At 44.3% G+C, this 22,073-nt stretch overlaps 2 protein-coding genes across 2 annotated transcripts; one reads left to right on the plus strand and one right to left on the minus strand.

The window, feature by feature from the left end:
• Positions 1–2,792: 2,792 nt before the first annotated feature.
• Positions 2,793–9,774, minus strand: LOC137663680 (tubulin alpha-8 chain). Its single transcript, XM_068401141.1, has 5 exons — positions 9,638–9,774; positions 6,005–6,227; positions 5,180–5,328; positions 3,943–4,623; positions 2,793–3,115 (listed from the first exon to the last, which is right to left on the minus strand). Exons 1-5 carry the CDS (start codon positions 9,638–9,640, stop codon positions 2,828–2,830), a joined length of 1,344 nt encoding a protein of 447 aa, XP_068257242.1. The 5' UTR covers positions 9,641–9,774; the 3' UTR covers positions 2,793–2,827.
• A 1,133-nt stretch (positions 9,775–10,907) lies between these two features.
• On the plus strand, positions 10,908–20,943 carry GSTK1 (glutathione S-transferase kappa 1). The gene is made up of 8 exons (XM_068401867.1): positions 10,908–11,022; positions 11,567–11,648; positions 15,234–15,362; positions 15,707–15,807; positions 16,225–16,260; positions 18,600–18,716; positions 19,242–19,335; positions 20,632–20,943. Exons 1-8 carry the CDS (start codon positions 10,957–10,959, stop codon positions 20,679–20,681), a joined length of 675 nt encoding a protein of 224 aa, XP_068257968.1. The 5' UTR covers positions 10,908–10,956; the 3' UTR covers positions 20,682–20,943.
• Positions 20,944–22,073: the final 1,130 nt, after the last annotated feature.

Genomic DNA, 22,073 nt, shown 5'->3' on the forward strand with positions numbered 1-22,073 from the left:
AGCCCCGACTTGTAGACACCTTCCTGTATTGTACAGACATTTAGTGGTTATTGAGAGAATTTAGGAGTTGAATGTGGAAGTCCTATCTAATAAAATTTCTGCAGCAAAGGTGCTTTGCAAGGCATTAAGTGACATAGGTGTTCTTATTGTTAACATACTGTTTGTTCCTGTTACACCTTGAACTAAAGAGCCAGCCCTTTGCGGGGAGTGGCTAGAAGATTTCATGTCAGAGGAGGAAGATGAATGCAACCCTGATGATGATGAGGAGGGATGTTTACTGCCTCCCCTTTGTCACGTAACACAGATCACTTTGGGTGCACCTTCTGGGGCAAGGGTTATGCTAACGTGGATTTACTGTGAGAGAAGCTAAGCTGTCCTTAGTTCTTCTGTTAGCACAGGTGAGGACAGCGTGTGCTCCCAGCCCTGTGTCAGGTACCTCTGTGCAGCCCCTGCCCCGCTTTGCTGAACTGTGGGAAGGAAGCAGCGCATAGGAAGCTTTCAGAGGGGTTGTGTGGAGCCCATCAGAGCTGTCATTGTTGCAGTCCCCACAGAAGAGATCCCAGTTGCATACCCTCTGGGCAGGTTATGGAGAACCTGCTCATACAACCTGGCTCTGTTGGAGGCAGCACAGCTGCCTGGCAGTCAGAGCTCTTCAGTCAAGGCAGCAGTGGCAGTGAAAAGCTTCTGGAATTGTCACATGGATGGGTATGGATATCTGTAGGGGCTTGCGAGCGGAAGGGTACAGACTCAGCATCTTTGCTGTGACTCTGGCAGAGCCTCTTGGCAATGGTTTAAATTTAGTGATGATCCCGTTCTATTACTAGCTTGTGTGGTGTCTGCCTGATAGAAGGGAGAAAAAGAAACAGAAGAACTAATAAGCCATAAGTTGCCTAATGACAGTTAAACCACCTGAGCAAAGTGCAAACTGACACTGGAGATTAAAGAGGAACTAGGTCTGACAGGTCTGTGGAAGCTAGTGAAGCAGTGTGCAGCTGAAGTGGCGTTTGGTAATGACCCCTGTGAGAGCCTGAATGCTCAATTAAGAGCAGCATATGTCTTATTTAAGAATATTTTAAGCTTTGCCTGTGGAAGTCAGTTGTGACACCCCACTTCTAAAACAGGTAATAGGCAGAAGTCTGAGCCCAGAAAGTGTGCTCAGATGAAGGGATGGCTGAAACTGAAAGATTCAGTGTTTGGGTCTCCAAATACACTGTCTGCTGAGTGCCATAGTGTAGCGTCACTTTGCCAAAAGCTGCTAGCTCCTGATAACTGCCACAGCGCTTCTGAAGTAATCCCCAAACCATTCCAAAGAGTGCATTGACTACTGCAAAAGCAGGGATCCCGATTCCTAAGTGTCCTTGCAAATAAAACAAACCATAAGATTGATGATCAGGATGAGATTTAAAAAGCTTTCAGGAAGTTAGGAATGCCACACTCAGTGTTTTAGAATGCATAAAGTACTCCACACTGGATCAATAACTTTCACCTCTTCGTTGCATCACTTTCAGCAGTTTTTCAAAGACCAGAGCAAGCAATTCATCTGCCATTTTTTATCACATTTTTTGTCTTTACTTTGCCCCCTATTTCTCCTCTCTCACTGGAAGAGCAGGGTCACTTCTTGGTGTGAATACATACATTTGTTTCATGTATGAAATTTCCTGTTTCTGGTTTTGGTTCCAGTTCAGGACAGAACTATGAGGGAAGCCATGTAAGAGTCTTAATCCCACTAGGTTGGGTAATACTTATTCATGTTGCTTCAATTTAGGTACATAAACACCTTGTCCTGGTGTCCTGGTTTTGCTGGGATAGAATCCCCTTTCTCAGCTGGGGAGGGGTCATTGAGTGATAGAACAGCTGGCTGTTGTTTAGCCCTGGATGCAGGCTAAACGGAGACACCTGATTTTGGCTGGGGTAGTTAATTTTCTTCACAGTGGCTGGGATAATACTATGTTTTGGATTTAGGATGAGAAGAATGTTGATTACACACTGATGTTTTAGTTGTTGCCAAGCAGTGCTTACACTAAGTCAAGGACTTTTCACCTTCTCATACTGCCCTGCCAGTGAGCAGGCTGGGGGGGCACAAAAAGCTGGGAGGGAACACAGCCAGGACAGCTGACCCCAACTGACCAAAGGGGTATTCTACACCATATGATTCACGCTCAGCATATAAAGCTGGGGGAAGAAGGAGGACATTCAGAGGGATGATGTTTGTCTTCCCAAGTAACTATTATGTGTGACAGAGCTCTGCTTTCCTGGCGATGTCCGAACACCTGCCTGCCCATGGGAAGTGGTGAATGAATTCCTTGCTTTGCTTTGCTTGTGTGTGTGGCTTTTGCTTTACCTGTTAAACTGTCTTTATATCAACCCATGAGTTTTCTCACTTTTCCAATTCTCTCCCCATCCCACCGGGGGTGGAGTGAGTGAGCAGCTGCATGGTGCTTAGTTGCTGGCTGGGGTTAAACCATGACAGTCCTGAATAGGGATGTTTTCCTAAACAGAGACATTCCTGGTACTCCATAAGTTCATAGTTTAGTAATTTACTGATCTGGTTAATTAAATGCATATAATGCATACAGAGTATACAAGTTCTGTCTATTCTGTGATTCTGTGATTCTTTTTGCATTGCTGGGAGTGGTGGGGCATTACTACAACTGATCATATCTTACAGGACAATTTACCTATGATTTATGGAACAAAAGTTGTCTCTATATGATCCCTCCTAAACTTCTGTATATAACACACAAAGGGGTAGCCTAATGGTAGACACGTGCAATACAGTGATACAGAGACAATTCTGTGTTTGCTAGGAGGAAAGTGTATTTTAGAACTACTCCCCGTCATTTTCTTCTTCAAAGGAGTCAGTTCCCACTTCTTCATAGTCTTTCTCCAGGGCAGCTAGGTCCTCTCGGGCCTCTGCAAATTCTCCCTCCTCCATGCCTTCACCCACATACCAGTGCACAAAAGCTCTCTTGGCATACATCAGATCAAACTTGTGGTCGAGCCTTGCCCAAGCCTCCGCAATGGCTGTGGTGTTGCTCAGCATGCAGACTGCTCGCTGGACTTGCGCCAGGTCTCCACCAGGAACTACTGCAGGAGGCTGATAGTTGATCCCAACCTGGAAACAGGAATATGAAAGAAGGTTGTAAAATAGCAAGAGCAGAAAGCAGTCAAAGAAGAGCTGAAGAAATGTGAGTAAATTTACAGATGCTGGAGTAGAATGACGCCACTATCAAAACTACTAAGTGGCAAATGCCATAGAAAATAATAGCATCATAAACAGTGTGATACATCATTGTCATTTTAATGTCTGTCTTATTCTTCTGTTTAATGTACGCTGGCAACTTCATAGCTTTCTTAACAGCTATTCAACACTGAACATACAGTTTCATCAAGATACTCTATAGAAACTAATATAGAAAGTTGGTTCCCAGTTAGCTGGTTTAAAAATGAAAACTTCTATTTGTATGACAAATGTTTTTCCACTGCTACTGTCTCTATTATTGTTGAAATGATGTTTCCCAACACTGCTATGTAGCCAGTGGGGAGAGGCTGTATAATATTTCTGGATGAGGGTGTTAACTGACAGATTCCCTAATATCAGCCTTTCCTTTATTAATTGTATTGGTTTTGGTATTTCCTTAGTTTTAGATGATGCTTCAGAGGGAACACTCACTGGCTTTTTGAAAATTTAGGTCTGAAATGAATACTTCTTTAGATTTTAGCTCATATACACTTCAGATTTCCACTTACATAAATATTTAGGAGTCTGTGTCAATGGGATGTCCAAAAGAGAAAGGGCACATTTATGCATACACATTTCCTATGTTCCTTCTTCTTACAAGTGGGAAACATGCAAGATCTAAAACTTTAAGTAAAGTTTTCCACTAGACTGAACTTGCCCTTTAAACATTAAAGAGAAGCTTATGGCTCAGCCCTACTCACCTTGAAGCCTGTTGGACACCAGTCGACAAACTGGATAGTTCTCTTGGTCTTAATGGCAGCAATTGCAACATTGACATCTTTGGGAACGACGTCACCACGGTAGAGCATGCAGCAGGCCATGTACTTCCCATGTCTTGGGTCACACTTCACCATCTGGTTGTTGGGCTCAAAGCAGGAGCTGGTGATTTCAGCCACCGAGAGCTGCTCATGATATGCTCTGTCACAGGAGATGATGGGGGTGTAGGTCACTAAGGGGAAGTGGATACGTGGGTAGGGCACCAGGTTTGTTTGGAACTCCGTCAGATCCACATTGAGGGCACCGTCAAAGCGCAGCGAGGCAGTGATGGAAGAGACTATCTGACTAATGAGGCGGTTGAGGTTAATGTAAGTGGGGCGCTCAATGTCCAGGTTTCGGCGGCAGATATCATAAATGGCCTCATTATCCACCATGAAGGCACAGTCCGAGTGCTCCAGGGTTGTGTGCGTGGTCAGAATGGAATTGTAGGGCTCCACAACAGCGGTGGAGACCTGAGGGGCTGGGTAGATGGCAAACTCCAGTTTGGACTTCTTTCCATAATCCACGGAGAGACGTTCCATCAGCAAGGAGGTAAAGCCAGAGCCAGTGCCCCCACCAAAGCTGTGAAAGATGAGGAATCCTTGCAGCCCAGAACAGGCATCACTCTAGAAAGCAAAAGAGAAAATGAAAGAATGGGGGCTGAAGAAGAATGAACAGACTTAATCTACTATGTTATTCTGAGTTGAAGGTGAGAGCCGTCATCAGTACTATACAGCATAGCTTTTATGTCAGGTTTTCTTGAAAAAGGCCTGGTGGTAATCCTATCCTTTTCTTCCTTCACTGGCTCTACTTATGACATAAAAATTCAACTCTTCTCTGTGGAGCTTCTCTCTCTGAACTTCACACTTCTTTTAGTTAGTCTAGCTGAAACCAGCAATGTAGAATGGCCTAATCCACCCTTCTATATCAGTCTTGGTGCTCCAGGGCTGTGCTAATAATGAAGAATGACATATTCAGAACCACTTTCTAAGACTATCTGAAGGCATACAGCTGGGAAGTGAACTACTGGGCTTCTCTCTCGTGGACTGGTAATGATGCCTCTGTATGTCTTGCAATCTCTTTTCTGAACCATTGGTATCATCTGTAGTTAACAAGCTACCTGTTCTGCACTTCTTTCTTCTGCAGAATCCAAACTGCTCTTTCAAAACTACTGGGACTTACCAGCTTACGGACACGATCAAGCACCGTATCAATGCTTTCTTTGCCAATGGTGTAGTGGCCACGGGCATAGTTATTAGCTGCATCTTCCTTTCCAGTGACCAGCTGTTCTGGATGAAAAAGTTCCCGGAAAGTGCCAGCCCGCACTTCATCTGAACAAGAAAGAGAAATTGTGAGAAGCTTCATGGCTGTGCTCCCTAGCTTTCAGTCACTGGAGGTCATGACCACAAAAACCAGATGCTGACAGAGAAGGGAGAACTGTTTCCTAAGCATTTTTAAATTGTTGCATTCTGTTGCTTTATGGTGTGAGTTTTATCCAGCCACAGAAGTTGTTATCTCTCAAGAGCTTGTCAGTTGTACAACCTGTACTGACAAGCCAACAAATCACTAGGAAAAAAAACTGTGAAGAAAATCACGTTCCCCTGGGTGCCCCAATTTTTAGAAATCCTTCTGTTGCTGGAGGGAAACTGTCAGGCTCTCACTTTGGATGCAAATTGGAGAAGAGCAGAATCCGAATGGCAAAAATGTCACAATAAACAAAACCGAAAGTTAAATGTTTGTTCAAAGAGAAGTCATACAAGCCATGTGTACTAGCTATTAAACTGCTGAGGATCCTACTGTTCCTATGTTTATAACACCTATGGGAATAACTGAGTCTTGACAGAATCTAGCATTCTGTGTCACAAGAAAATTAATTTTATGCTATCTAGTGGTAGACCAAGATACAAAGGGTGTGCTGCTTTGTACCAGCGGAGACTGGTGGCGCACCATGGTGATATTAGGAAGAGTAAGCTCTTCTCTATTTTCCAGGTATATTACTATACTGACCTACTACAGTTGGTTCCAAGTCCACCATTATAGCTCGTGGCACATGCTTCCCAGTGATAGTTTCGTTGAAAAATGTGGTAAAAGAGTCATCATTGTTGAGTTTATCATGCAGATCCTTGAAGGTGCCATCTATCTGGATGCCATGCTCCAGGCAGAAGAGTTCCCAGCATGCATTTCCTATCTGAACTCCAGCCTGGCCAACATGAATAGAGATGCACTCACGCTAAGGGGAGAGAACAAAGACAGGGTCAGAAAAAACACTGCACATTAGTCCTCCTTATTCCTAATGGTTACTTTTTCCCAGTGTATTGCTTTTCCAAAAAAATGGTGAATTGTCGCTGTCAGCATTTCATTTGGTGGTCCAACACCATGACCACAATGAGACTGTACATATACAGACCAGATACTGGGACAGTTCTTTGAAAAATTGAGATCTTTGTTCTGTAGTATATGGGTATGTGAAAACAGTCAGGAAAAAAATAATTTGAGTTACACAAACCCCACCTTTCCTCCTACGGATTGGCTCTGCTGAGGAGCACATCCCAGTTTAGTTTATTTTTATTCCTGGCTGGAACCTGACACAGACATGTGGTATCCTTCAACTTTATGTAACCCAAGACAGGTGATGTCTTTTGATCCTTTTACCCTCTGATAGCAGGCTAGAGTGGAAACTTGGAAGAACTGCTGTAAGCAATATTCACCTCAGGAAATTATTTCAGATTCCGTCGGTTGAAAACAATGTTCCTTCAAGCTCGTGAGCAGCTATGAATTTTACATTGCAGGTCCACTGCATATTCAAGTAGTGTCATTGCAATATAGTGTGTTTATTTGCCTAATTTTGAGCATAGTTCCTATGGTAGCTGGGGACTTCGATGAAAAGAAAACAACGTATGTAACACCAGGCTAAAACAGGCAGGTGCCAATTGCTCCAAAATCCTTTACACTTGGAGTACAGGAGTATGAAGGACCTGGTGCTGAATTTCGTAAGTTCAGAAATAGAATTATAAAGCAGATACTTCTGAGTTAGTCCAGATGATTACGACACTGGGTGTAGTGAAAGGCAGCTTGTAAGGAGAGAGCGGTTTCAAACACACAGAGTTTTTCAGCTTCAGTTTCTGCTTTGGAGCAATTGTAATTATAGTCTTCTAAGCTCTGTTTTTGTGATCTCAGTGGCCCTGTGTATACTAGAGAGTAACAGTCAGGTCACAGTACTGAACACTGGCCTGTGATGGCCTGTGCTAATTGATAATTAGCACACTCTCTGGCACAGTTTTGGCTTATGCTAGTTCATACTTTTCCAGACAATGCCTGGGCACTATCGGGAATACAACTCATTGTCAAGAATGGTTTCCAGTGAGCAGCTCACTGACCACTGCCTAGCTTTGGAGGGCGAAAGAGGATTCAGGTGCCTAAATACAAAGCAGGCCATGCTATCCGGCTTCAAGGCCAGAGAATGGTCCTCGCTCATTTTTATTTTGTAATATCTCATTTAGAGAGATCCAATGACTTAATATCAGATTTGACCAGTTAACTTTTTTTTTTTTTTAATTCTGTAACTGCTTACCCTGCAACATCACCCTGTGACCTGCGAATGAAATGCACCTTCCCCAAAACTAAATCCTCAAGCAGAATGTGTGACCAGCAGCATCTCTGGAGCAGGGTTTTCTTCACAATTGACATATATTTACATTTCAGAAACACAACATCAGATATTTTTCCAGAAGCAGGTCGAATTTTAGAAGTCACCACTGCCCCCATTACTCATCCTCAGAAGTTCAAATGAATATGGAAAGCCAATTCAACAATTTCATACAATGACACATATTATTTCTATTCAGTACTCATTTGTGAGTTGCTGACTCTGTGAATGCACATGCAGCAGTGTGTGTAATATGCTCTCAAGTGTACTTGCACAACCCTGTTTTTCTCAATCGAGTTGTGCAAAAGTATCCGAGTTATTTGCGTGTCGGTATGTTGCAGTGGAGTTGCAATCTGGAGGATTACTCAGGAGACACTGAAGGCATATTTGGGCTTAGAGAATTCAATTAATGCTGATTTTGCACAGGACAGGCTCCTGCTTTTCTTTTAAATCTCAACGTGAATCTGTAAGCCTGTCAGCAAGTTAAAAAAAAAACTTTTTCCTTTCAAACACAGCAATGAGGACAGGTGACTTTTTAAAAGAATATCTTTTAGACCAAAACTAGAATTACAAGTCAAGCAACACTTGGAACCTAAAGAGCTGCTTCGCTCTGTTCCTCAGATCAGTAGAGGAATTGGTCTGTTTTTTCACAGATGGAACTAGTGAATGTTGCCTTAGAAAGTTAATACTGTAAAGCTTAGTATAGGACTATAGCTGAAGACTGCAGAATCAGTTCGGTTTCCTTTTAGACTGATCTTTCAGCTGCGCTGGTTTGACACCATATCTCAACCCTGCCTTTTGAGCCAGGCCTCTTGCTGTGACTCCTGCCTTCAGCTCCCATCTTCTCCTACCCCAGCAGTAATTTGGAAATGTTCTGACAAGGAGAGAAGGCAATAACAAAGAGATTTCTGATTTTGCATGGTAAACAGCTTTAAAATAGATATCAGACTTTTAATGGGGAAGAGAGCGGGCCTTCTTCAGAGTCACAGGCAGGGTAAACTGATCTCTGCATGGTATTTAAATTTGGAGCTTATTCCAAACTCATGTTTCACATCCCATCACTAATGTACCAGGACCTGTCTTTTACAAATTGTAGACCTGACCTTTTATTTACCAAAAGCCAGTAGAAAGGGCCAGGACCCTTGTGAAACTAAACCTGGGACAGCTTTGACTCTATTAAAAAAACAGAATACTACCTGGCTTAAGTATTTACTGTACAAAGGCAAACTTTAGTCTTCCAGATATTCCCAACTATTCCTGAAACATACTCACTACCCTAGGTCTGCCTTAAGGCATGGGGAGCCTGTGGAAGTGCATATCTTGCCTGCAAAATGAGCACTGTCATTTTGGACCTGCAGCTGTACTGGCAGAAAATAACAGTTCTCTGCACCATAATAAGACTCAGTGCTAGACATAAATTAGGGTACAAGGTGAAGTGTTTTTTTCACATTCTAAGAGGTTTTGAGAGATCTCTACAAATGTATAATAAACCTCCAAATCTTAAAAATGAAGGGCCTTTTTTACTTACTTAAACACATACACTTATAAAAACTTTCATGTACTCCAGAAACACAAACGTATACACTGTATAGCTATGAACAGTACAGCCATGGTGGCTAAATTAGTTTAAAACAGAGACAAAGGTAAGTAACTTTCTTGGTTTATTTCTAGAAAAAATTATTATCTCATGTGAAAATGAACCTGTGTTGAGAAAATATCGTCACAACAGAGAGTACTAAAAAGCTAAGACTCCAGATCTAATTTATCTTAAAATTAGAGATACAGACCCTTTGAAGAAAACTTTGGTTCACCATGCCTTACAGCTCCACTGAGATTTTCTGACACTCCTTTCCCATCCTCTTACGTGATAATCAGTGCGTGGGATCAGGGTTTTGAGGCACAAACCACTGATAACAATGGCAGATCCCCCTGCCTTCCCTTGCCCACGGTCCTCCCGGTCCCCGTAGGACTGGTGTTCCCACATCCCCCCTTACCATGCTGTCTCCGGTGGTGTTTCCTCCCCTTTGGGATCAGTGGCGCAGGTCTTTGCAGGAGCCTGGCTCTGGGCTGCAGGGTGTGAGGCAGACTGGGCCCAGCACCCGGCACCTGCTGCTGCCCTTCAGTGTCACAGTGCGGTGCCGAATATGTCACAGACCCGCCCGCGTCATCACTGGCTCCTGCCCTCCCCGCCACCCCACGTATGCAAATTCACCCAGGCGGGCGGCGCTCAGATACACCCCACATTTCAAATTCAGTCCCGCCTGGTTTGGCACACTTATTAAATCTGAGTGTGGCCGTGTAAGACGCTGCGCACTATACTTTCTAACACCTGAGTATTATCCATATATATCACCTACAAGCCACATACCATCCCAGTTCCCTGTTCTGCCAGCACGTGCATGTACAGGTGAAAATCACTCCTGAATTCCAATACAGAAGACCAAGAGGGCATAAGAAAGCAAATGAATGAAAAAGAGAAGGATAGAAGAAAAACTAAAAAATAGAGAACTGGAAAGTAAATATAATTACCATTCTGAAGTGTGCTCTACCAGGACTCTTAAATGCTGGCCCGACTTCTTTCAGTCCCTGTACAGCTGCCCCTCTATTAATGTTTCTGTTTGCTTCTCTCGCTTCTCTTGCTCTGTACAGTCATCCAGGCTGTCAGGAGGATGGGGCAGTACTCAGTACAGAGTCTAACTCATCTGTCCAAACACAGAAAGAAATGTGATGCTCATTGCAGTACTTATTGCAAGAAGTAGCCGGAGGCCCCACCCGACCCTCTCTCACCGAAGCGGGGCAGCCGCCCCCGCCGCTGCTGTTCGCTGCGTCTGCGCTGGCTCGGCTCTGGGCAGCAGCAGCGCCCCCCAGCGGAGAAATCCCCATGGTTGCAAGTCCTTAGTAACGAAGAGGAGGGCACACGCTTCACTGCTGGATCTGAGTGCTATGGATCCCCGGACTCCAGAAACACACTGTTTATCGTGATGTTTAATCAGTAGCCATTTAAAGACACAATTCCTAAATTTTAGGCTAGTCTACTTTGACGTGATCATATTAATAGATTGTTCCGCCACTGTTGGCAACCAGCATCGAAGCATCTTTTTTAACTCGCACTTACATTTTAAGTGTGAAGTAGTTCAGACCGTTTTCTATAAACTCACATTTACTTCGGCATAGTCTTTATTTTGCTGATCTTTACATAAACCCCGCCTCCGCCACCGCCCCTCGTCACCGCCCCCCGCCTGCCCCGGGGGCGGTGCCGCTGCCGCGGGGGCGCGCTGTGGGTAGCGGCGGCAGAGGACGGGCCGGGGACAGGATGGGTCGGACGCTCGTGGAGCTCTTTTACGATGTGGTGTCCCCTTACTCCTGGCTGGGGTTTGAGGTGAGGGGGGGGCGAGACGGGGCGAGGCCGTTCCCGGGGCGCCCCGCCGTCCTGCCGCTCCTTGAGGAGGCGGCCGAAGGGCAGCTCGCCCGGCCGGCTGGCGGGGCCCTTGCCCTGCGCCGCGCTGCCTCCTCTCGCTGCCGAGGGCTGGTTCGGTCTCCTCCCCACGCCTTGGAGGCCGGGGGCGCTGAGGAAGCGCGTCTCCGCCGATGGCGGCGTGGCCTGGGCGCGTTCGGGAGTTACTGCCGAGCGTTTCGCTTTAGGGATAGTTTTGGTGTTCAACAAGTGCGAGTGTCCCCTCATGACCTTGATCTTTTCCGTGTTTGCCCCTGCTGAGGCTCGTACCGCCATTACACCACTGCCGTCCTTCCAGTTTTTCTGAGGTCAGAGTTCTCTGGCAGCCTCCAGAAAAGGATTTTAGGCCTAGCACTGATGTAATAGGAAAGGGTGTGTCTGCAGTGCCTGTTTTGTGCCTTGGCTTGTTTCCCGGCTGCACAGACATCTCCTCGCACTGTTAATCCGTCACTACTTTTTTGTGTTGCAGGTGCTGTGCCGGTACCAGCACGTCTGGAATATTGATCTGCGCTTTCGTCCAGCTTTCCTTAGTGGGATAATGCAAGCGACTGGTAGGCAACGCGGGGAGATGGGCTCCGTAGGGAAATACCTCCTTCACTAGTAGGACATTAGTGGGCGAGCTCTTAGTGAGTGCAGAGCCCACAGAGCCAGCTTTAGACTAAGTTTTGGCACCAATGACAAATTAACTATAGGATTGTGGAGCTCAGTAGTGACTCTGAAATCAGCCACAAGGAATTTCATACTGTTGCGGCTGCACAGCCCCTGAGGCTTACACTGTTTGTGGCACATACAGTCTATGCCAAAGTTCGTCAGTTCTAAAATAGGGTAATAATAATTTGATATGGAATATTTTCATAGAAGTTTTGTGTAGAGTTCAAACCTAAATTAATTTGTGGAACACTTGGGGTTTGTAGTATACATGAAGGATGCAAGCATGCCATAAAATAGTAGTTATGGCCTTATTAGAACAAGTTAATGACTGAGACTTCTAACTCGTAAATCATGAAATTAACAAGTCTCTATATTACCCATGCATTACAGAATCACAGAATGGTTGGGGTTGGAAGGGACCTCTGGGATCATCTAGTCCAGCCCCCTGCCAAAGCAGGTTCGCCTAGAGCACATTGCACAGGGTCGCGTCCAGGCGGGTTTTGAATATCTCCAGAGGAGACTCCACAACCTCCCTGTGCAGCTTGTTACCCTCAAAGCAAAGAAGTTTTTCCTCATGTTGCCCCTTGTCCTGTCACTGGGCACCACTGAGAAGAGTCTGGCCCCATCCCCTTGACACCCGCCCCTAAGGGGCATTGATAAGATCCCCTCTCAGTCTTCTTTTCTCCAGACTAAACAGACCCAGCTCCCTCAGCCTCTCCTCGTAAGAGAGATGCTCCAGTCCTCTGATCATCTTTGTAGCCCTCCACTGGACTCTCTCCAGTAGTTCCTTGTCCTTCTTGAACTGGGGTGCCCAGAACTGGACACAGTACTCCAGGTGTGGCCTCACTAGGGCAGTCTAGAGAGGGAAGATAACCTCCCTTGGCCTGCTGGCCACACTCTTCCTAATGCCCCCCAGGATACCATTGGCCTTCCTGGCCACAAGGGCACACAGCTGGCTTGTGGTGAACTTGTCCACCAGAACTCCTAGGTCCTTCTCTGCAGAGCTGCTGCCCAGCAGGTCAACCCACAACCTGTACTGGTGCATGGGGTTATTCCTCCCTAGGTGTAGGACCCTACACTTGCCTTTGTTGAATTTCATTAGGTTCCTCTCTGCCCAGCTCTCCAACCTGTCCAGGTCTCACTGAATGGCAGCACAGCCTTCTGGTGTATCAGCCACTCCTCCCAGTTTTGTGTCATCAGCGAACTTGCTGAGGGTACACTCTGTGCCTTCGTCCAGGTCATTGATGAACAAGTTAAACAAGACTGGACCCAGTACTGACCCTTAGGGAACACCGCTAGCTACAGGCCTCCAACTAGACTCAGCACCGCTGATCACAACCCTCTGAGCTCTGCCGTTCAGCCAGTTCTCAATCCATCTCCCTGTCCACTCATCTAACCCACACTTCCTGAGATTTCCTATGAGGATGTTGTGGGAGACAGTGTCAGAAGCCTTGCTGATGTCAAGGTAGACAACATCCACTGCTCTCCCCTCATCTACCGAGCCAGTCATGTCATCATAGAAGGCCATCAGATTGGTCAAGCATGATTCCCCCTTGGTGAATCCATGTTGACTATTCCTGATAACCTTCTTTTCCTCCACATGCTTAGAGATGACATCCAGAACGAGCTGTTCCATCACCTTTCCAGGGATGGAGGTGAGGCTGACCGGCCTGTAGTTTCCTGGATCCTCCTTCTTGCCCTTTTTGAAAACTGGAGTGACATTCGCGTTCCTCCAGTCCTCAGGCAGCTCTCCTGTTCTCCATGACCTTTCAGAGATGATGGAGAGTGGCTTAGAAATAACATCTGCCAGCTCCCTCAGCACTTGTGGGTGCATCCCATCAGGGCGCATGGATTTGTGGGTGTCCAGTTTGTCTAAATGATCTCTCACTTGATCCTCCTCAACCAAGGGAAAGTCTTCCTTTCTCCAGACTTTCTCTCTTACCTACAGGGCCCAGCATTCCTGAGGGTTGGCCTTAGCAGTAAAGACTGAGGCAAAGAAGGCATTCATAACTCCTCCTCTGTATCCTCCATCACCAGGGCACCCTCCTCATTCAGCAGCGGGCCCACGTTTTCCCTAGTCTTCCTTTTGCTGCTGATGTACTTGAAGAAGCCCTCGTTGTCCTTGATGTCCCTTGCCAGATTTAGTTACAAGAGGGCCTTAGCCTTCCTCACTGCATCCCTGCGTACTTGTGATAGCCTTCCTATATTCCTCCCAAGTGGCCTGTCCCTTTTTTCACATTTCATAGACTTCCTTCTTCTATTTGAGTTTTGCCAGAAGCTCCTTGCTCATCCATGCAGGCCTCCTGCCCCCTTTGCTTGATTTCTCACTCATAGGGATGCACTGATCTTGAGCTTGGAGGAAGTGATGCCTGAATATTGACCAGCTCTCATGGATCCCCCCTACCTTCGAGAGCGCTAACCCATGGGATACCTCGAAGTAGGTTCTTGAAGAGATGAAAGTCAGCTCTCCTGAAGTCCAGGGTTGTGATCCTGCATATTGCCCTGCTTCCTCCACGCAGGATCCTGAACTCCACGATCTCATGGTCACTGCAGCCAAGGCTGCCCCCAACGTTCACATCCCCAACGTTCACATCCCCAACCAGACCTTCGTTATTTGTTAGCTCTAGGTCCAGCAGCACACCTCTCTGTGTTGGCTCCTCCACCACCTGTGTCAAAAAGTTATCGTCAACGCTCTGCAGGAACCTCCTGGACTGTGGATGCCTAGCTGTGTTGTCTTTCCAGCGGTATCAGGATGATTGAAGTCCCCCAGGAGAACCAGGGCCTGTGATCGTGAGGCTACTTCCAGCTGTCTGTAGAAGGCCTCATCGACTTCCTCTTCCTGATCAGGTGGCCTGTAGTAAATACCCACAACAGTGTAACCTGTATTAGTCTGCCCCTTAATTCTTACCCATAGGCTCTTGACTTGTTCTTCATCCACCCCTAGGCAGAGCTCAACACATTCCAGCTGCTCTCTCACATAAAGGGCAACTCCACCTCCTCGCCTTGCTGCACTGTCCTTCCTAAAAAGTACGCACCGATCCATGACAGCATGCCAGTCATGCGAGCTGTCCCACCATGTCTCTGTGATTGCAGGAGATCGTGGCCCTGCGACCGCACATAGGTCTCCAGTTCATCCTGTTTATTTTCCATGCTGCGTGCGTTGGTGTACAGGCATTTCAGAAAGGAAATTAGTAGGTTTTTAGCTTAAAAGTCATTTGTCTGAATCAAAGTTAATCCCTGCTAGGACATTTGTACCTTGGTTTAAAACTGGTTCTGCTAACTTAAAGGGTTGATCTGTGCAAAACCAAAATAAATCATGTTTAAGTCCTAGCATTATCTTTCGAAAAGCTGTGCATGTTTCAGTAAGCCAATGGGAAATTATACTCTTCCTTAGGCACGTGCATGAGGTCTAATTTGTCCAGTTTTGTTTTGTCCAGTGTTACTATAACACAGCTGAAAATCTCAACAGCACTTTTTCCTGAAAGGTAACAAGCCCCCAGCAATGCTGCCAAAGCGTGCAGAATACATGCTGAAGGATGTAAAAAGGATGGCAAAATACTACCAAGTGCCTGTACAAATGTCGGAAAATGACTTCCAACGTATCCTTCGTACAAGTAAGTAAGAGACTTACCTTAGCTGGTATCTTTCAACTCTAGCGCTTCTGGTTCAAGTTCTCCCTAACAGTAGAGGTGAAGATGGATTCCCTGTCCACAGCCTCTTCCTACATCTGTGAGCAAGATGAAGTCTGTGCATTTTTAGCCATGAAAGGGACTTCTGGAGAAATATGCTTGTGAGTGATATTAGCATGGAAGATACTGTGAATCAACAAAAGCTTTACTGCTTGGGGACTGTTACAGAGAAGATCATACCGTTCTTAGGTAGCACTTGTGCAGAACATACCTGCTCCTGATCCTGTGCCTTGTTTCACTATGTTTCTCTGTCTCCCCACTAATCCCAGGCACTCTTCCGGCCATGCGCTTCATCACAGCGATTGATATGACACAGCCACAATACTTGGAACCCTTATCTAGAGAGTTCTGGATGCGTTTTTGGTCACAGGTCAGTATTTTATGTCACCAACTTCTTGATCCTTCACTGTCACCCTTCCTGTCCCACTTCATTCAAATATGGAATTCGAGCAAGAGAAAAGAAATGTCTTTTAATGAAAAGTCATCGCAGGAAACATAAGGTCATAGTGGTTCAGGAGCCCTTACAAGAGAAGAGCTAGCTGATAGTCAGCTTAATTTGCCTTCTTTTAGGTATGTATGGTGAGTCCTGTGGGCTGAGTGGATCAGTCGTTCATACCAGAAAGCACTTAATACATTCCTAGATTAGGTGACTTAAAACTTTTCCTGAGGAAATTTCTCCAGCAGCTAGTATTGCTTTTATTTCTATTTTCTTAAAAAACTTGCTTTCAAGTGCAGAGCCGAGCTTTTGTTCTTAAGTACTGAATTACTTATTTTATTCTTTTACCAGCATGAAGATATCAGTCAGACGGAGAATATATTGGCTGTAAGTGTCTCCTTTTTGTTGGTGCTTCTGCATTTCTGATACATATTCTTACTGATGGCTTGGATCAGTAACTGACATGAAGACAGCTTAGTCAAGTGATCACTTGGAGTTTTGAAAAATTTCAGCTAGAAAAAAGTGGATTTGATTTCCCTAGCAGCTCTGTTGGGAATGAATTTTTTTTTTTTGTCATGCTTTGAATGATACGCAGAACCAGAATCTCCTTTTTTGTTAATTCGTGTGGCAAGATCCCCAGGATGGACAATTAATTATCTGTTCATCCTGTTTTATTAACAGCAGTGAAAGTATGAACAGTGTCTCCAGAATGCAGAATGCAGAAGATATGAAGGATATAATTAAACCGTGGTGTGTTAACCCTGGTAGGCAGCTAAGTACCACACAGCCACTTGCTCCCTTTTCCCCGCTGCCCAGTGGGACAGGGGAGGGGGAAAAGAAGCAAAGGAGAAAGCTTGTGGGTCGAGATAAAATTGCTTAATAAGCAAGGGAGAAGTGGAAGAAGACAGAAAGAAAACAAAAGGAGTGATGCAAAGGCAATCACTCACCACCTCACACAGGTAGACCAATGCCCAGACAGTTCCCCAACAAAAGGTGGCTAAACTCCCTAAGCCCCCTCCTCTCACTTCGTATTGCTGAGTGTGATGTTATATGGCATGGAATATCTCTCTGGTTAGTTCTGGTCATCTGCGTTGTTGTGTCCTCTCCCAACCTCTTGTGCACCCCTAATCTATTCACTCAGTGGGGGGAGAGTGAGAAACAGAGAAGGCCTTGACACTGCATAAACACCGTTCAACAACAGCTAAAACAGTGGTGTGTATCAGCATTGTTTTGGTCACAAATCTAAACCACAGAACCGTGTGAGCTGCTATGAAGAAAACTCCCTCTCAGCCAGACCTGGTACATAAATATATACAGAAAGCCCTTGCATAGTCTCTGAATGCTTCATTATTTAAATAAAGATAAGGCAAGGATATGCAGAACTTCAGAGAATCAAACTTCATACTCAGAAAGATCTCTGTGTAATTTAGTCACCGTTTGGCGGTCTGTGAGAATCCACCTGTGTTCAGCAAGGCAGAGAGGTGGGCATCTCCTTGTTCGCTTGTGTCCGTCTTCATTCACCCTGCAGCAAGTACTAGACCTTCCTCTCTTGGGGAAATACACCATCCAAAGCTGGGTGAGGGTCCCAAGCCTTTCCTCTGAGTCTTTACAGGTGAATTTATTTTACACATCAATTAGAAAAATTGAATTTTGTTTACTTAATACAGTTCCTCAGTATTTTTTTATTTCTTCGTTTAGTCAGCAGTAACTTCACAGAAATTACTATAGAAGCAACGTATAGTCTTTGAATCCTGCCCCAGTCTGCTTAAATACCCCTTCTGCCCTAGAATGGTGAGGACCAGACACTACGTCTCTGTGTCAATATTGCAGTCTAAACACCGTGGCTACCCAGCATACACAGCGTTTTGGTCTACTCCAGTGCTACGCTTGTTTATGTCCCATTCAGGCAGAGTCCAAAAGAGCTCCTAATCTCCCTGATATGGAGGCAGGAGAAGGTACAAGGAAATGTGGATGCTAAATGAAAAAGTGATTGAGAGAAAAAAATCATTAACACCTGCATGTTCAGTGTGCAATCCTTTAAGCATTTTTAAATCTTTTTTTAAGAAAAACAGGTCTGGTCATTCAGGTGATGGCATGGAAGTTAACATTTTTTGTAAATACTTTATGCAAATAGTACTTGTAACTCCAATGTTACCCGATAAACATTGGACCTTTACCTTTGGCCCCTTTATTGCATTCCTGTGTGGCAGAGGCACAGAGGAGGCTGGAAGATACAGTAATAATACTAGCGACGCTTTAACCTCTGTGAATTACAGTTTCTTTCATGCAGTATCACTCATAGTTCCTATGTGGCCACATTTGTCATACAAACAGGTTTTGTCTTGGCAGGCTCATACAGTAAGATTTTCTTTTTCAGAACAACTTTTTGTTTTTTTTTTCAGTAAGTTACCCGACAAGTCAGTGGATCAGAGGTTAATTTTTTTTTCCCTTTCCTTTTTTTCTGTTTAGGGACTCCTGAAAAAACCCTGCAGATTTGGGGCTTGGAAGTTTAAAATAACCCTTCTACTTTGTATCTGAGAGTTTATAAGTGATGAATGGGTTGGGAATACAGCAAGACAGTTGTGCAAGAAGTGCTTCAAGGGTATTTTGTAATTTTTTTGGTAATAGACCTTGGGTGATAACACTAAAGATTAAAATAATTAGACCAGAGCAGGAATTAGAATATTTAGTATTAGAGTACTCTCAATTAAATCATCTCTTCTCAGGCTGCAGAACAGGCTGGGCTGTCATCAGAGGTTGCCCAGAAGGGACTTGAAATGATTTCAACCCCTGCAGTGAAGAACCGGCTGAAAGAGACAACAGAGGAAGCAGTAAAATATGGGGTGAGATGCTTCCAGTGCCATTTGGCATAACAGCTATGCATGGCTTCCCTATCAAGAATACTGGGAAGCAAGGAACAATGAAGGTGATGATTAGAAAGCACTCTATAGACCATCTATCTTAGGTGGTCTCTGCTTTTTGAACACGTTAAAGCTAACTCACTGTTGTTGGTAGTTTATTGCATTGTCATCTGGGAAACCAAGGCTGACCCATTCAGCTCATTCCAGCCGGATGGCAACGATGGGGAGCTACAGGACCAGTACTAAGAGATACCAGTTATTGCTACTTGACATAAAACGGTGGATTTATCAGGTTGCCTTTTTTGCTCCTTCAAAAGGGGCACACAGGCTCTGGAGAGTCCCCTCCTTTCTGATGGCTCCATTAGATTCATCTTTAAGAATGAAGAAGCTGAAAAGAAGGGGAGGAAAAAAAGTCAAAGTTTTTGCTTTTTATTCCTGAAGATTGATCACGTGTTTGCAAAAATTTCTCTCATAACGTTCTCTCTTTCATCTCCATGGTGTCAATAGGCATTTGGGATGCCTGCTGTTGTGGCACATGTTAATGGGAAACCTCATCTCTTTTTTGGCTCTGATCGTTTAGAGCTGCTAGGCAGCGTTATAGGTGAGTACACCTCATAACATCACTTTTGGTTTCATGCTTTCACCTTCTTTCAATGCAATATCTAATACAGCTAAATAAAACACTCAATGTCTTTCCAATATTACGTAATGTTGGGTATCCTTCTCATGGGATGAAACAGCTGACTGGAATGTGCCTCAGTACAGAGATGTAGTCCTTTTCCTAACAAGAAGTACCTTGAGTTCTCCATCCTCTCTTGGTATGTTTCAAGGGTTTGTGCTACACATGCCATTCTCAAATTGCTACTGAAACTCTTTAGTTTTCAAAATGTTCATATTTAACCTTTTGGCACTGGGCATTAGATCTTGGCTAAGATTAAGACGATGCCTGATACTGCTTTTTTTTTGTAGTTTTAACATTTTCATTTTATATCCGTTTGTTCTTAATAAAAAGCACATTATCGCAGCTCCCCAATCCAAAACTTGTAATTACCTAACTACACAACTTTTTAACAGCAATTCATATGTTGACCATCCTTCTTTTAATTTTTCTATGAATAGAATACAAATTTAAAATTTTTAAAGGTAATTGGAATAGGTTGTGATAACTAATAAAACTCAGTCACCTGCTCTTAGATGAGTTAGAGGACATTTGACTATCGATCTCAAGATCTGGCACCTGAGAGAGTTTGTCACTAGAGTTCTGCACATAATGAACTCTGATGTATTTGTGGAAAAATTTCAGCAGAAAATCTTAATTAATGTAAATTAAGATTAGTCACAGGCTTAAACAGAAGGGAATGTTTTTGAGGTTTATTTTCTTTTCTGGATGGGTTTCTGATTCTATAAAAGCATTCTTGAGGAAAATGAAAGTGAGGAAGATGGATACCCAACACCCACTACGATAGTCACTAATCCTAATTGGAATGTTATGGCCTGGTTTCTAGACTCGACTCCAAGGACTTCAACAGAGTTTCTGTTTGTTTCTCTGACTCCCCAGCCTTCCACCCTTTGTCTCTTCCTTACCCCCAGCCCCTGAGAAAAGGAGTCCTAAAAAGAATTGGCTTCACCCTCATGTGGAGTTCCGCAGACCAGCAGAATCTCTCATCTGTGACAGAGGAAAATAATTCTTCTGCACAGTTTCAGTTGTGACTAGACAGTGAAGGATTTATGGAGCTGGCTGAAGCATGACCAACAAGATATAAATCTGTGTTCCATCATCAGTAGTTACCCTTGAAAAAAGGAGTAGGAACAGTCATCCTACTGCAGAAATGTGACTGGCCGATCACTTCTCTCTATTGAATTTTAACTTTCTCTTTTGTGCTGGTTTGTCTTGCAGGTGAAAAATGGCTGGGACCAGTTCCATCAGTTCCAAGCCCCAAGATGTGAAAAGTCCTGGGGAAATACAGAAGAGCGAAAATACATATGCACGTGCTCAGTCTTCAGTGATTATCTGAATGTATCCAGTTTTATGGTGGGATGGCTTTCTCGTCCTTAACAGCTAAATTACAGCTCAGTCTCATCTCCAGTTACAAAGAAGTTCAAGGTTCGCCAGTATGTCCAGTCTGGTGAGGTCTTTACCAATACAAATGTTCTTCTTTTCTTTCAACAGATTAATGATTAACATTAAAGATTAAACGTTAAATATTAACTTCTTACAGATTAAACATTCTTCTTTCCCGATTAGTTCTCTTTCTCTTACCCTAAAAGCATGAGGATTGAATTGTTGTTATGGGACTGCGATCTCTGGATTTCTCATATCTTCCTGCTTGTCCTTTAGAAACACACATGTATGCAGCCACAAGAGAGAGAAGCTGGCCACATTCTACTTTTATTTTAAGTCCAAGATACTACATAGACACTAGAAGCACAAGACAAGGTATTCATGGTTCCTTTTACTCTGCAGCATGGCAATTGGAGGGGACATGAAAGAGAAGAGTGGAAAAGAGAGGGACAATTGAAGCCTAGAGAAAAATCTGGGGAACCAATCAGGTATTTCTAAAGGAACTGTCCCCCTCCTGCACAGTATTTTATACACCTTGCTCTGCAGTGACTGACACTTGAGGAGACCACCACACACATGCATTCTCAGGCACCAACCCCAGACCTTGTGGGGGTTTTTAATTAATGCTAGTTTTACAGTCATGTCTTTGGAGAACAATGGTGAATACCATGGAAGTTTAGTTGGTAAGTGAACCAGACTCTGTTTTGCTTCCTCAAGGACGGCCTAATTGCTGCCTGTCCAAAGGAGATTTGGTTATGGCTGTGAGGGATTTCCCATCATATAGTCTGCAGAGGGAAAGACAGGCAAACAATAAAATCAAAACACTTCATTTTTCACTCTCACCTCTGCTTGCAGTAGTTAGAAATTTCACACTGAAATAGTTTGAACTTGGCCCTATATTGGCTGAATTGGAATAACACACTCGAGTGAATTTGATTTTTATGAGGTTTGATTTCTCAGTGATTCCTGGCTGTCTCTGACACATCACTGAAGGAAGCAGAAGAACTAGCAGCAGGTGGAATTCCATTTTTTGTCTCTTTCTGAACTTTAAGGTAAAGCATATTCATGCTTGTTCACTTGAACAACAAATCCTGGAACAAAGCATCAGAAAAAGAATTTGTATCCTTCATGTTCTCACAGCTGCAAGTGTTGTGGGAGTATCGTTTGTTCCCCCATCCACAATTTTTCCTTCTTACACCTCTTTCAGCTCTTCAGGAAATATCCTATAACTTGAGAACTCCTTGCTCCTTTCCACCAATGCACCCATTAGTCTTTGG

Source organism: Nyctibius grandis, chromosome 5 (assembly GCF_013368605.1).
Source record: "Nyctibius grandis isolate bNycGra1 chromosome 5, bNycGra1.pri, whole genome shotgun sequence".
Taxonomy (NCBI): domain Eukaryota; kingdom Metazoa; phylum Chordata; class Aves; order Nyctibiiformes; family Nyctibiidae; genus Nyctibius; species Nyctibius grandis.

Excerpts from the sequence above, each read along its gene's own strand:
- GSTK1 (XM_068401867.1), top strand. The coding sequence starts at position 10,957 with ATGGGTCGGACGCTCGTGGAGCTCTTTTACGATGTGGTGTCCCCTTAC. Across the intron at positions 15,363-15,706 it reads CCAACGTATCCTTCGTACAA|GCACTCTTCCGGCCATGCGC; the intron begins GTAAGTAAGAGA and ends CACTAATCCCAG. Across the intron at positions 19,336-20,631 it reads GCTGCTAGGCAGCGTTATAG|GTGAAAAATGGCTGGGACCA; the intron begins GTGAGTACACCT and ends TTTGTCTTGCAG.
- LOC137663680 (XM_068401141.1), bottom strand. Across the intron at positions 4,624-5,179 it reads TTGATCGTGTCCGTAAGCTG|AGTGATGCCTGTTCTGGGCT; the intron begins GTAAGTCCCAGT and ends TTTGCTTTCTAG. Across the intron at positions 3,116-3,942 it reads GGTGTCCAACAGGCTTCAAG|GTTGGGATCAACTATCAGCC; the intron begins GTGAGTAGGGCT and ends TCCTGTTTCCAG.